Raw genomic sequence first — 15,763 nt, forward strand, 5'->3', positions numbered from 1 at the left:
AGAGAACTAATAGCCAGTCTGACTATAACGGACAGGTTCACTGTCTATCAGACAGGGGTAAAAGAGGCAGTTAAATGGGCTGTCTGCAGCAATACAATGAATAAGATTTTACCAATTAGAAATGCCAAAAAAATACATAAATAAAAAAAAAGAAGATCATACATGGCTCTAATGGTTGTCAGCGTTAATATTGTGGCAGGCCGTGACAAAAAAAAAATCAATGGATGGGATACACTGCTATGGTTCTGAAGACATGATTGTTTACTTGTGCTGGAATTTATGATATGTCTGTGGTTGGCCATACCATTACAAAAGCTTATTCTACCAAAGGTTTGTTAATATTTTTATGGAGGATCTCACATACAGTCATTTACTTATTGGTTTGCCAAAGGACATGCCTCACCTCCACATTATCTCATATTGAATTCAGAATACAGACAGTAAGTCATAGCAGTCATGCAAATGAGGAAAGCACTGCAGAGTTCAAGTCTTTTTGCAGCTCAGACATTAAAATATACGGCAAGAGCAAATGATATGAGAAGAGAACATGAACACAGTTGTTCTGCTCCTGTCCACTCTGATATTTTACACACTTTAAGTGAGTAAGGACTTAAAACCTAGTCACGATGACTTTCAAAATGCAAATGTAAACATCATTAGAAAAGACAGCAGTGAACATTTTCTTGCTGCTTTGTAATCAAAACATACAGTCATTCAAATACTTAAAATAGCAGTTTGGCCTTATCTCTCCACAACAGTAATGTAATTATCTTTCTGCACAGCAGTGAAGGTTAGCAATCTGTGACAAAGGGAAACATTGGGCTGCTATGACTCACAGCTTCCTCTACAAGTCTCTCCAAACAATTTCAGCCCCAGCAGGGGATGTGAATACATCCGTAGTCTGAGAGTGGTGGAGGAATTTAGACTCATTACAAGCCTGAGTTTATATTCAGTCTGTTGAAAGCTTTCTGAATTATTCATGGTGTGTCCCTAATGTAGTGGTGCTGCACACTATAAGACTATGTTGGTGCAAATACAGCCCAGCAAACCTCACTTACTGTGCAAACCTCACTTACTGAACATTATTGTGATATACTGTGATACATTAGTGCGATACAGTCTTTGTTTTCCATTAGCCCAGCTTTAATCTTGATTTTTTTTCTGCTGCACTTAACCATGCATTTAAAATATAGATTTATATTTACATTTAGATACAGTGCAGGTGTTCTAAATCAAGGCAAGTGTTTGGAAATGTATTTTACACAACCAGTGCGCTTTGCATAACAAAGGCAAATATCTAGAAATTAACAAACACACAGAGATTACCGCCCACATAACACTGATCTAAGAAATGGCTGCCTTTGTGATAGTGAATGTTATACAGTGTTGAGCAAAAGCTATTAGTCCAATAATTGGATTTTGCAATCTGGCTTGTTAGAGTAGCTTTCTATTTCCACAACCACCTCCTGGGACGTCAGCCGCTTGCCAGTGAATCCTGTTTCCCCGAGCTCTAGATAGAGACCAACATGGATGGTCCAGCTGCACACAGGCAAGTCAGTGCATTCAGCTATACATATATTTATATATATACACTTGAGCTGATACTACCGCAGCAGATTCATATCACGCAGAATATGAAAAGGTTAAGAGACCAAGTGCAGCTTAGATAGAGAGAGTGTTATCAATAATTCATTGTAATCACGACTCTTGTCAACCTCGACATCTACAACTTGCATGACGGTAAATTCTCTGTAAAGTGCAGATGCTATGCAAAATCTGTGCATGTACCCTTGGTTTGAACACCACCACACAAGTGATGCATCATTAACATAACAAGTGCAGATTAGATGAAGCATATTTGAATACATTTAAAAAAAAAAAAAAAAGTGTGTCCCCCTGTGTTCTCCAGTGAAAAAACAAAACAAAACAAACAAACAAAAAAAAGGCTCCTTACCTGGGGGGAGCCCAGTCATGCCGTGTGCAGTCCAACAGGGTGCCCACGTAGGTCTTGTTCCTCCAAGTAACATTGACCACCAGCATGCCTGTGAGACACAGAATCAAAGAGGTCATTTATTTTGTCACAACCATGACAGGAAGAGAAATTACACAGAGCGGAAAAAAAACACAAGAAAGATTGTTCCACTATGAGATTTATAAATATAACTGCACTTATATGAGCAAGAAGAGCACCGTGTCTGCTGCATTAACGTGTTGATCATCGCTAAAGGGTGTCGTATAGAAGACACTTATCCAAGTAAAAGATGCTTTTTTAATCTTCTCCACACAGTAAAAAGCCGTAGGGGCAGGACTGACTGATATCTCCTAAATGACTTGGAACAGACTCAACTGCAGCCAGTATTGTAAAAACCTGTGTAAAACACTGGCGGAAGGTTTTACTGAGGATGGTTACCAGGGAATACTCGCTCTCTGAGCAGCCCTTTCCATTTAAATAAAGCCATCTCACAGTACAGGAGATCTCCCCCTGCACGGAGAATTATTTGGAGGAAAATCATGTTTTTGCAGTCCTCCGTCTCATTTTGCGACCCAGGAATTTAGCACCTTGGGTATAATACACATCTACTACAAGAGCTTCTTAAAAACAAACAACGCGCTGCTGGGTTAAACGATTTCACTGTGAACGGTTCAGTTAGGCAGACTGTAACAGAGTGTGCAAGAAAAACTCCTAGACTTCACTGGGAATTGCTGCAATCCGTCACACTTAGAAGCTCCCGTGTCGCCGTTTGGCTAGTGTGAATTCGGTAGCGCCCGGGCGAGAGCTACACAATCCCAAAGTGTACCGTGTGTGATATCTGACCTTGCATTTAAAATCTAAAATTAGTTCCGCCTGCTCTCTATGTATGTTTCTCCTGAAGGAACAAAATACTCCTCACTTGGCAACAGTCGCTGAAGTGTCGCCCAGTGTGCAGCGTTGTCTAGAATAATCCCTGCACTTTGTACGTGGAAGTGAACAGCAACAGGCCGCAGATTTCTCACAGATTTTTTTTTTTTTACCTCGTATATTTTAAAAAATACATCATCGTCCAAACAGCTTCAGAGGATTAAGAGCAACAACGGCTCAGAACAACACTCTGAATTTATTGCCCCCCTCCCCCTCACTCCCTCCCTGGTGGTGACCTCAGCTTGCCACTTCAGCACTGCAGAGAAACTGGAGGCTGCAGTGAGCTAACTTATCTAATGGCACAGGAATGCTGGCTGGCAGCTTCCATCCCTCCGAGCGTTTTATTAGCTTAGGAAACCTCTCTCGCTCACCCCATTTTCCCTCTTCTCCTTCACCCTCATTTCCTCTTTTCAATGGTATAACCATCTCCGCCTTACAATCTTTTTTTTCTCTCTCTCCCCTCCCACACACAAGTCACAGTTCAGGCCTCATTTTTCTCTGGCTGCCTCTGGCATAAAGCAGCGAGTGTATAAGGTATTTATATATGTTTACAGGAACCTGCTGACACTTGGCCGCGAGTGTCGTCCTTCACTCTTTGGCCTTAAAAAAAAACAAAAAACGCGAGTGTGAGTGCTCGGCCGCGGCTGGATCCAACTGCAAATGACGTTTGTGTGTGTGCGTGTGCGGGGCAGTGGAGGAGGTCCTCGAGTTCAGATTTTCTGTCACATTAAAAGAACCCAGACCTTTTCTAAAAACGCCTTCAACAGTCCCACCCCCCACCCCCCTTAAGCTCTCCAAACACTCCAACACAAAATGGCTCTGGCAGCTGGTGGTGGCAGGATGTAAATCAAGGCCGAGCAAATGAATGACTGGGCTTTCATCATGTGCTTTCTCTAGAGAGGAGTTTGGAAATTATACCACGAGTTGTTAAAAGCCTTTAATGATTTTATTTCAAATTAGCATTTGGTCTTTATGTCGAACCGTCTCTTCACTTAAGAAGCTGTGACATGACAATAGGTGAGGAATGAATGGGATTTTTAGAGTTACTGCTGCCCGTATCAAGATTTTCTTGAAGAAGGAGTTCCTACGTTCTGGGGAATTTGTTTATTTTTATTGTTTCACAAGACTATTGATACCACTCATTTTAAAGATATTTTTATATTCACCTCTTCAGATAAGAAGCTGCTGGGAATAGCTGTGGATTTAATGTAAAGTCACAAGGGTGATTTTGTTTGTTTCTGAAGACAGAAAGAAGTATATTTCTAGTTTCTACCTCATTTTCAAACTAAGGAGTGGATAAAAGTTTATGCATTTTACAAAGACGGCAGAGAGTTGTGGATTACAATTAAGTTACAAATGCTTTTATTAAACTGATTCTAATTCAGTCTTTCTGGAAATACTTCTAGGTTAGTGTTTGGACCTGGGTTGACACTGATGCAGCTTTGTACAGCTGAGCACATCAATGGCTTTTGGATTCCCTGTAATTCTACCCACAGATTTACTCAAGCTCAGTCAAGATGAATGAGGAGTATCTCAAAAACCCATCTTCAAGCCACGACTCGGGTCTGAGCTCAGTGTTACGGACTTTCGCAATCTTGTTCTGAAGAAATTCCTCAGTGTATTTTGGGTGGGGGGGTGGGGGGGGTGATGAGAATCTGTCTGCTGGTGGAACATAAATCTTTGCCCCAATCTGACATCACAGGCGCTTTGTTTTTGGCTTTAGTTTGGCAGGAAATTCCCCTGTATTTCCCTTCAACTACGACTCCCAGGTGTCGCTGGCGAGGAGCAGCCCACAGTGCATGGTTGAAGACGCCTTAAACCTCCAAGCACATCGTTGATCGATCCGCCAGAAACTCTTCATGTGATGTAATATTTCAATCACTAAGCGTCCTCCTTACTCACTGCTCTCTCACTCTTTCATGTACGACCATAACGATGAGTCCTTTCACACCGAGCGCGAATGTTATGCGGCGGAATTGCGACATTTTTTCAGAGTGAGGTCGATTTTTTGGGGCTTTTGCCCGGTGAATAAACGCATCAACCAATCATGTAGCGTGCAAAGGAGGTACATCACTTCACCATGACAACAATGTAGACAACCTGTGTCTCTCACCAGCTTCTCACCATTTCTTTTATATATACAGTCTATGCTCGTCTTGTTTGACAAGGGACACAAACTTTACAAAGACAACCAAATGAAGGATGATGTGTGGTGACGCATCACCCTGTCAGGACAGTGATCAGACAATGATTATTTTACTATTATTTATCTTATTTTATTTTTTAAATTATTATTATCAATACTTCACTGTGTTCTTACGTCTTGAGCCAACTGTCTTTCTCCGAGAATCCATTCTAATAATATTGTATCCCCTGAAATATTTCTGTTGGACTTAATGAATAAATAATTTTTTGATCGCAAAAAAAAGAATTTGATCAGACAGTGATCAGATAGTGAGCTGCTGTGTTGGAGGCAGTAAAGTTGGTAACAAACCGACAGTGGCACAGCGGGTGTGAGGGATGATCAACCAGTAGTTGTGTTAAACAGATTTAAGGAACGACATGGAGGCAAAGAACGGCTGTCACATATTCACATCGCCGCCGGTGTGAATGGTTTTGATGCAAAATATTTGCTGATGAATATTTCGCAATTTCGTGTCCTTTATCCACCTTGTCCCCAGAGTGAAAGGGCCTTAATACTGATAATAGATTTTATGGCTATGTAAAGACTAAATTGTCATCACAAATAATGTAGGACAGATCCCTGACATCACAGTCCATCTGCACAGCCCTACACTCACCGCCACCAACAAATACATTTCAGAGGTGTGTGTAATATTTAACACTAAAGGCCAATAGCTCCATTCTCACTTCAACCATTTCTTTGCTCCAGGCTCTGAATCTTTGACAGGCCTATTTGAAGTGCTGGCTGGCATGTTTTCTTTTTTCTTTGGCTTCCCTCTGGCCTCCCATGTTGAAGCTGAGGAACTCTGTAATCCTGTCAGAGTGGCCCTTAGCTTCTGGGTCACCTCAGATCTCTGCCTTGCTACTCAGTCTTTGAGTGTCAATAAAGCAGCTCCTTGGACATCATGGAGGAAATCTCAAGGACATTCAAAGAGATTTGGATGCATCTCAGCTCAAATGGGAACAGTCCTAAAATAAAAAAAAATAGTTCCTGACTCAAAATAAAGCTGTGGTTCATGTTTAATTAATTGAATGCAAATTTTAAGCTGTTTAAGCCCTTCAGGGTGTATATATATGCTGGATGGCTTACAGGAAGGGAAGATGACATGTCGAGTTATTATATCACACTCCTCATCTGGGCTGGAAGTGGGAAGGATTCTCATTGCTGACACTTATAAGGTTGCATCAGAAATCTGAAATTAAATTTCCAGGCCACACAGTTTTACTCTGAAAAAGTCTGAGGTAAATACCAAACTGGATTACTCCACACCAGCAGCAACAGTGACAGATATATGAACACCATTTTACATCATTATTGCAGTACTGCCACTTCTACTTTAAATCATACTGATTATATTCAGGACATAATCATTAGTTTTAAGCACAGTTCTCCTCATTAAGCAGCCGTTTCTGCCATAATTCTGATTTTAAAAATATATGAAATATGTCCAGAGACTTTAGGGGGAAAAAAAGAGCGAGTTGGCAGTTACATATTATGTGACGCTTTGGCTGTGTTCACATTACATGCTGCAGTGGCCTAAATCCATTTTTTTTTTTTTGACAAGTGTGAACAAATCTGCTTTTTTTTAAACATAACATCCAGTCTGCTTGAATATGTGATTCTTGAATCTAGTCGTATCCGTTCTCTGGCTGTGCAGCTGCTGTCAAACTGGAATTCATGTGGCTTATGATAACCACAGTGTTTCTACTGGACTAATTAAACATCTTTACAGTGGGACTCTAAATTCATACATCTTCTTGCCAATATTATAAAAAAAAACATGCTCAAAGATACACAAAAAAGATTAGGTTTGACTGGTAAGAGCCTGGTGGATTACTCTGAAAACTTTCATCCTACGAATCGTTTTCAAGCTGTTGAGACAAAGATGTCAACGTCAAGCCGGGCTATGAGTGGAAAGCCCCTGACAAAACAACTCAAACAAATTTCCCTGTGGCTGAAAGCAAATTACACTAGAGAAGTGAGAAGACTTTCGATACATGATCATTTGTTTCTACATGAGTTCCAATGTTCTGTTTTAGTTTTGTTTTGTTTGTGAGCCATAATTTCTCTGGGTCTGTTTCAGGAAGAGAAACAGCCTCCAGAGTTCAAACTGTATAGAATTCACGCTGACATTACTGCACATTATGTCTATGTATGCATGTATTTGTTTTTCTTTTCTTTTTAATTCTAACTCTAATTCCTCTGTCTGTTTGTCTATTACCTGCCAAGGGACTGCGGATGTAAATTAGCAGGCTTGCTAACTCCCGACACGTTTACATTGGTATTTACATACTGATGTTCATTAATGTGTATTGTCCCTTTCAAATAAATAAAAATAAATAAGATCAGAAAAATCCAACTTGCTCTTTTGGAGTGCGGTTCGTCAGCTCTTTTTTTTTTCTTTTTTTTTAGGATTTTGTTCATTGGGGTCAGGGTTGCTTGGAGGTGGAGGAACGGGGAGGGCCTGGTCTGGAGGTAACCCGGCTCCCCTCTTTGTGACAGCCTTATTAGGGTCAGTCAGGACGGCTGAGTGAAGCAGCATTAATGAGAGGAATTGGCCTGTAATTTTACCACTCATTTCCTTTCAGTGCTGTTGAACAACAAACGGCTCCTCTCCCTCCTCAGGCGCCCGGCTCGGCTGCGTACTTGTGTGGGATTATTTGAACAGGAGGCTAATGTAATGGGGGAAAATTAAGTCAGGGGTGGTTGTCTGCTGCATGGGTGACTGCCCCCCCTTTTCAGCCCCCCTAAAACCTCCCCCTCCTCCCTTCCTTAACACATTTCATTAGGTTTGCAAGTGGGGGCCAAAATATCAGGCTGCTGGTGAGGGCCACGGGTTCACGGGCTGACCTCTGCCCCCTCCACTCCAGCTCAACAGGAATTCAGTGGGGTTAATGGCATTTTCACTGACTGACCCTGTCAAAACGCTTTTGTTATCTTTGAAACCAGGAGATCGCTTCTGTGCATTGATCGTTTGTGACATTATAGAACGGTTCTCGCCATTATCAAATTAAAGATTCCCATTTGGCCTTGAATATCTCACATATTTCTAAATTAAACGATAATAAAAATGATCAGCACTTGAGTTGCAATTATTATCTTTTGTACACAATCGAGATTCTGATCTAATTATCGACAGATTTTTACAGCCTTCTTTGAGTCGTGCTAAGAAAACAGCTTTTCTCTTCTCCTCGTTCTCTCAGCACTCGGAGCGCCACTCATCAAGGTTGCATGTAGACAAGAAAGTGAGAACAATGAGAAAAATAGTGTCAGTTTTCATTACAGAGAGAAGATAAAAGATAGCCGGGTGCTGCCATGAGCAATAACTGTAACGTTGATAAATGAAGCGTTTGAGCATTCAAGTGTCTGAGCATGTTTCCAACAGTCCATTTTAAGAGTCTTTCTGCACTCGTGGTGCATGAAATGAAGCCGAGCTTGTCCGGGTCTGTCAGTGTCCTGACTGACCTCGTATCAGATCTTGCTCAGACGACAATAGTACGAGTGTGTTCATGATTGTATGATTTGTTTTAACTGTAAGATTCATCAGTAGCTACTGTGATTTAAGGCGAGACACTACAGGCAAAAACACTGTTCTTTTTGTTCAACTGTTCAATTTTGAGATTTTGGTCTATTTCTCCTTCCTTATTATGTATTCTTTCAGAAAAGTCGAAAGAAATGGTAGAAAATCCACATTAAGGTGGTTATTTTTACTTCATTTTGTCTCCTTTTGTCAGTAGATTTCTCCTAAATTCACCAAAAGTTAACAGCTACTGTGACATAGTGAGCTGTTCCTGTTGTCTGACCCATGTCATGTCAGGTATCATTGTAAAGCTCTCTCTCTCCTGAACAATGATGTAGGCTCCAAAAATGGTCATTTCCTCCGTATCTGCAACCAATCGTAAAACTAGGATTCATATGTACAATCTACGGAATTTTACAGTACAAGTCTTTAAAGGCTGTTTTCTCAAAATGAGTTTTTCCTCATGAGCCCAAAATCTCCACTTCAGCACTTAGAGAAACCAAGCCTTCCAGTTTTATTCCTGTCTATATTTTTAAGGTTTTCACAGAGGGGATTGTTGATATATCATTCAAAGCCTGATTTATACAACATTTTATTCCTAAAAACATGGAGAAACTAGATTTTTTAGGGCTGCTGACAGTATTTTCTCATTTACAGAGTGATAAAAAGAGATATCCAAAATCCCCTCTGTAAAACCTTCTGACTAATATGTCAACAACATGAAACATTATGAAATTCTGAAAGGGGCTTTATCCATTGTTCAGATTTCAGTTCTGGAAATGTCTGCAAATTAGCGCATATTTCATTAGATATCGCCTCATTTACATATTTAAACATATAATTTGACAAAACTTGCAATACAAAAAATATTTGTCGTAATGTAAGTGATAAACTTGGGATGTTTCATGGTGATATGTTAGTTAGGTATTTACCCTATTCTCTGTGGATATTTCAAAGAAGCGAAGTGAAGAGTGAGATGAAAGCAGCTGGCCTGGGGGCTGTGTACTGTGTGACGAGGAGAGTCACAGGACACAGAGACTGACCACCACTCTGGAGCGTGGATGGTGGTTACGTAACGCTGCTAGTTGGAGCTGGACAGTCATGTGAAGCCACTGTCTTGTCTCTGTGTCTCTGCTGAGTCTGGTGACAGTTTTTAGACCGTGTGGGCTCCACTGCGAGCGGCGTCATCTCTACGTTAACCACGATGAACATTCCCTGTGGTTCATCGTGGTTAACGTCGCTGTTCATAAATGTTTAAATGTCTTTTAAAGCTCTGAATATGCGCTGGAGCCCATGCGTCGTGTTTTGAAGGAATAAATCTTGTATGTTAATGCGTTGTTTGTGTACAGTGTTGTTTACCAGGCCTGCTGAGGCTATGTACAAGAAGCCAGAGCCGTGCCTCAACATCCACAACCATCAACTAAATAGACCTGGAAATGGATGGAGGGTGTAAAACAGGAACTGGATACCAGACTCAAACATGGTAAACCACACACTTGAATGAAAAGTGCTCGTCTGCAAAATAAGCTTCCTGGTTTGCTTCCATGTTGTATGGGCTAATGCACAGGCTGCAGGTTTACACTACAATGATGCCACAAACATGATTCTACAATGGGAAAATAAAAATATAAAAACCATGTCAATGTGTCCTCTCTCCACAGCTGTAGAGACGTCTTTTATAATCTGTGTGTACGGGGTGAAACACTCTGAACAGCCAGAGTGACACAACCTTGCAGAGTCCTGCACATTGCGTTTCCATTAGGCCTTGAGCATTCAGCTGACAGCAGTTTAACCCAGACTGTCGTGTCCACACTGTTGTGAAACACTGTATCTCCTCCCCAAACCTCCTTCTCAGCTTTATTTATAAGTAATTCTAGCAAACACTGCTAACCAGGCTAGCTAACATGCTGCTAATGAAACATACAAAAGTAACAGCTGATTATCTGTTGGGTTGCCTGTTCTGTATGTTTCTCATTATACCTTCACTTCACACAGTCAGTACTTTTCTTATTCTATTTCAGTATGTCTTTTTAATACATTGTGATGAGCTAGTAGGGACACTAGGGATTAAATGAATGGATTGAGATTTACACATGTCTTTTTTGCAGTACTTCCCATATACAATAAAATCAGCCCCCTTTGCGATATCACAGCTTTTCTGCTTTCTAATCCCTATCATGAATTTTGTTGTTTTCGCAGTTTCACAGTTGCCCCCAGTAAAAAAAAAACTTCAAAGGCTGCGCTGCCGTCCTCAGCCTTTCCTGAGAGAGTGTTTAGCTCACCGCTTTGCTGAGCGCACGGTGCCCTACGATTGCTCTTTTGAACTATTTTCTGACATTTTAAGGCTAATAATTAATCATTTAATACACCATAAAGCAATTTTCAAAGTTGTAAATAGTAGCACAAAGATAAAGCCACTGATAATCTAAACCATAAAAAAACTATAGTGAAGGTTTGGCCAATAACAAGCAAACCAGACACGGGTATAGTTGATGATTTTATTTTGAGCCCTATCTGAGGGGTTGAGGCTGCATCACCGGTTCATAGGAGGTAAAAGTGCAAAGTCACTCTCACTGACAAGAATAACAGCCTGTGAGAAGGTCAATTCTCTCATACCACTGAGAGGCAAAGGAAGGGAGCATTAGTATGCTTTCCACGTCCACGCAGCATTATCAGCCGCATGCAGCAGTTTTCTCCTTCCACAAAATCACTACATGTTTACTCTTACAGTGGGAGTAGATCACAAAGCAGCGGCAGCAGCAGCAGCAGCAGCCATGCATCTGAACAGCCAAAAAATAAATATTTGACATCTCTTCCGACTCGGCGTGCATTTATCACTGTAAATAATTTGCAGTGAGGCGAGGAGCAGTTCCCTCTTAAATGTGGCCTGGGCAAATCCGCAATCTCTCCATTAAAACAAACCCTCTGGTGCTTTTCCTTAAAGAAGATGGTGCTGAGATTGCGAGACGAGCCGGCCCAAGGCGCATTACTCAGGCTCTGCTCGACGTCTACAGAAAACATGATATCTCATGACAACCACTGAAACAGCTTACAGCTCCTCAAGGCGCACGATTTACGTTTCAAGACCATTAAGTGCTTGGAAGAGAAATGCCTTCTTTCTTTTTTTTTCTCCACTCAGGTGCCATTTTGGACTAAATTTGCGGCTAACAAGACCAGGCTGCTGGTGAGTCGTCTATATCTTCAGTTCCTTCCAGAGTATTATTTCAACCGCATATTTAGAGAGACGGGTGAATTGTTTAAAACGTGGGACTGTTCATTTCTTATCCTGGAAATTGGCCACTTCCACTCTTGCACGGTGAACACTGATGAGGGTAAAGATTGGCTTGGCAGGGTGGAAAGTAAACGTGGCTAAGGAACTGGCAAATTAAACTCTACAGAGCAGGAGGCGAGGAGAGGAGAGGAGAGGAGAGGGCATATCACTTTTTGTTCTTCTCTCTCCACCGTGTCCTCTGTTGTTCGGAGAAGTCGGACCTTTGTGACCGATTCTTTTTTTTTCACTCCACCTTCTTCCTGCTCATTGGCCTGGCACAGAGCTACAGGCCTCCTGACAATGCTCACTCTTATTTCAAGGACAGTTTCTATAGCAAGTTCACACAGGGAGCAGCCACCGCTCGGCTTTATAAAAACATTTCAATGAGGCCACTGACAGGTGGTCTCCAAAAGAGCAAGGAAGCATAGCTGGCAAGTGAGCTACAAGTGCTCCTTTCATACAATATTCCCCTTCTCAACTCCCTGACAGGCCTGGAGAAATAAAGAGAAAGGGAAAAAAAAAAAAACACAAAAACTAACGTTTATACAGGAATAAACGTTTGACGCTGACCTCTCCTCTGTTCAGAGGCCTTGGTGCTTTTAACTCCTGTGATAAAGCCAATTCTCATAAACGCTGCAGTGATGTCATGTGTGCTGCATAAATAATCCATGAGACAAACGTTTATCACAAAGCGCCTGTATTATTTGTCTATTAGGGAGCTCAAGAAGCTTGTGGGACCTGCTTGGGAAATAGCCCGCTGTGCACAGGAGGTTCGGTGTGTGAGGCTCTGGCTTCAGTGGGGGGAGGGGAGGGTGTTGGGAGTGAGGAGGGGCTTGCACTGGCATGGAGCTGCGGTGTTTGGCCAGAGGGGCCCCCTCTGTGTTCTCTCAAGCCCGGAGCAGGAGCCAAGGCCTTCTGGGCTGTGTTTCAAGAGCAACAAACTTCTCCAGCATTTTGGAGATGACATTTGGAGGTATCAGCATGCTAAGCCTGGGAGGGGTTGGCCCATCGCTCCCCGACACCACCCTGGGAGCTGCCACTGACTTGTCTGTGCTGAGGGGATTTGTGTCAGTGCCGGGCCTTAAAATACCACAGCACCCCCCACCCCCCACCTCTCCCTCCTTCTGTCTACTCTCCACTCAATTGCCCTGACTGCATGACACAGACTCACTTTCCCTCACCTCATATTATCCACTTTCCTACTAGACAGGACGTTAAGTTGTATGTAAGGTTTTACAGGTTCTTCAGTTCGGGCCATCCGTGTACTAGGGCTGTCAGATCGAACTTCGCTATTCAAACAGAATTCAAATTATTTTCAAAATGAGAACATTCAAAGGTGAAAACAGATGTTTGAATGTGTGCCTTCCACAACAAAGCAAATTAACATCGTGCGTCGAGACGTTCGGGGTAGTAAACATGTGCACGATGTAGAGCTGCAGCTTCAGATTGACAAGCAGAGTTTTTTTAAATGCCCGTTTATTCGGCTGCCGCGGTGCATCTACATCCACTTATCAACTGTGATCTGTTGCACCACTACTTATAATATTTTGATTTCCCTTCTTGAAGTTTTATATTGTATTATATTTATTTAGGAGTAGGTTCGTTACCTTTAATTGTCAGAGTTGTTTTCGAGGTAAATGCAGAGACTGCTTGCCGAAAAACAGTTTTGTATGAATTTACCTCTAAAACAACTCTGTCTGGTAACGTTCTGTTATTATCTCATAGCGTGGTGAATGTGCAGGTCACAACTTGTCCACCAGAGCGTTTTGGAGTTGTTGGATTGTGTATTTGATGAGTTTGATGAGGGAAACCAAGAAATCCCATTAGCCTCCGTAGCATAGCTCTGAGCAGCTCGCAGCTCTGCTCCGCCGTTCTAAAAATAGCTTGCACCGACAATTAAAGATAGCGAACCTACTGCTATGACTATAGGGATTATGGGAATGGGTCAATTTGCCAAAATGTTGAACTATCACTTTAAGTGTGTTACATAACAGATTTGGTCGGAATGCCCTTTAGTGGACGTGGGACGTAATAAGCTGGTATAGTTTTATATAATGAGCAAACATACATCAAAAATTGGAATACAATTTGAATATTTAACATAAGAAGTGTTAGAAATTTGAATCTGTTTTGGGGGGAAGTCTGACAGCCCTAACGTGTACGTTCAGGCTGCTGATTAAATCTTGCCGTCGGGCTGGAAAGACTGCCACATCGGTGCTCAGATTACACAGGATGAAACATTGATAAGGCCTCATCAGCCAAGAACTCTTGTCAGACCCCCCCCCCCAACCAACCGAAGGTGCAGCCTCCGCGATCAGATTTTGTTCGGTTGTCGCCTGCTTCCCTCCTCATCTGTTTCTTTCTCTGGCGCTGCTCGGCGAGTCGGGTGAGGCGCGCACAATTACTGGGAGCCTGTTGTTCATTTACTCCCACAAGGCCGGGAGGCGGAGGTGATGAAGCAGCTGTCGGTTGGCATGCTAAATGAAACGCACACACATGCAGTGCATGCCTAAACAGCCCTATATGAGACTTGTCATGCAGAGAAGTGCAGGACTGCTCAACTTCACCGCTAATCAGGATTCCTCTGCTATGTCTTTGGGGCCTCTGTTTGTTGCTCTTCCCTGCTAACTCTGCCTGGATTTGCTTGATTTCCTCATTTGGTTCTCATTTGTTCAGTTGCCCCACAATGAGAGAAGTCTACTCTCATAGCTCTCTTAGGGAAAAAAGAAAAAAAAAACAGTGGAAAGGCAGTGCAGTTTGATGTGAACAGCATCTGGGTCTCTCTTTCATTTTAAGAGTAGCCAGTGGGTTGTTAGGGGCTTGTACCATTAAAATGATGTAGAAGGAATACGCATCTTTGTGTTGTTTAATTTAGTGTGCAAAATCCAATACAATGGAGGCTACTGACAAACGTCTCCTTTCAAACTCAGGGCACATTCCTTCAGCTGTATCGATGGCTGTTTATGACACCAAATGCTGACGACTGCAGTGGAGACCCAGCGACAGCACACACCCGGTGCTGCAGCCTCTAGTGATCAGTGTTGGGCACGTTCATTTAAAAAAGGAATTAGTTGTACTTTCCCCAATAATTAACTGAATTACTACATTTAAAAAAAGCTAATTACCAGAAAAAGTAACTACTGCGTTAAGCATTTTATTTTAAAAAAAGTATGTCAAATTACTTGGACTCGCCCCCCTAACCTTCTAACCATAACCCTAACCTCCCGTTTTTCTGGAACTAACCAACTCACTCAGTATCGCTGAGCCCGTCTGTGCGGAGGGATACTGAGTGAGGTTAGTTCCAGAAAAACTGTTTTTTTCCTGACTAGTTGATGGACTGAAAAGAATGTGTATAACGTACACTTCAACGGGTGTGTTATTACGTGATGGGACTTCTTGAGTCAAGTAATGGCGCATTTTATTGTCAGTAACAGTAGGGGCGTTAGGAAAACGGTAACTTGTTTGATAACTTATAAAATAACAGTGTTATTAGTGGCGCTACTTCTTCTAGAATAACACAGTCATTTCCATCACTGCTGTTGATTAGCATTTAAGTGCAGTTGATTTTGTCAACGAAAAACGAGTTTGTCTAACAGGAATAATGACTAATAATGACTTATTTATTTACTTATTTTCCTTATTTATGTACGGGTGAGGTGGGATTGTGGGAGCGATAAAAAGATGGGGGAAAAATGAAAGAATGGAAGTTCTCTCCATCACAGTGCACTGTGAAATTGCTTGTGAAATTGCTTCCAATAAAGAAAGTTAATAATAATACATAAAGAAAAGATGGTACTTCCTGTTTGTGGTTAGTAAATGCATCTTTCCATCCCCTATAGCATGATGGAGCATGTTTCCTCCCCTGGCTGTGAGGACCTGGTGCAGGTT

At 41.9% G+C, this 15,763-nt stretch overlaps 1 protein-coding gene across 1 annotated transcript in view; it reads right to left on the reverse strand.

Moving 5' to 3' along the window:
• znf609b (zinc finger protein 609b) overlaps positions 1-15,763 on the reverse strand; it is an 89,416-nt gene that overhangs the window by 9,454 nt on the left and 64,199 nt on the right. Inside the window, exon 4 of the mRNA XM_085768826.1 lies at positions 1,955-2,042. Coding sequence (XP_085624952.1) covers positions 1,955-2,042 — 88 coding nt within the window. The remainder of the gene's footprint in view (positions 1-1,954; positions 2,043-15,763) is intronic.

The sequence above is a fragment of the Trachurus japonicus genome, chromosome 3, assembly GCF_045865225.1.
Source record: "Trachurus japonicus isolate A0001 chromosome 3, Traja_1.0".
Lineage (NCBI taxonomy): Eukaryota > Metazoa > Chordata > Actinopteri > Carangiformes > Carangidae > Trachurus > Trachurus japonicus.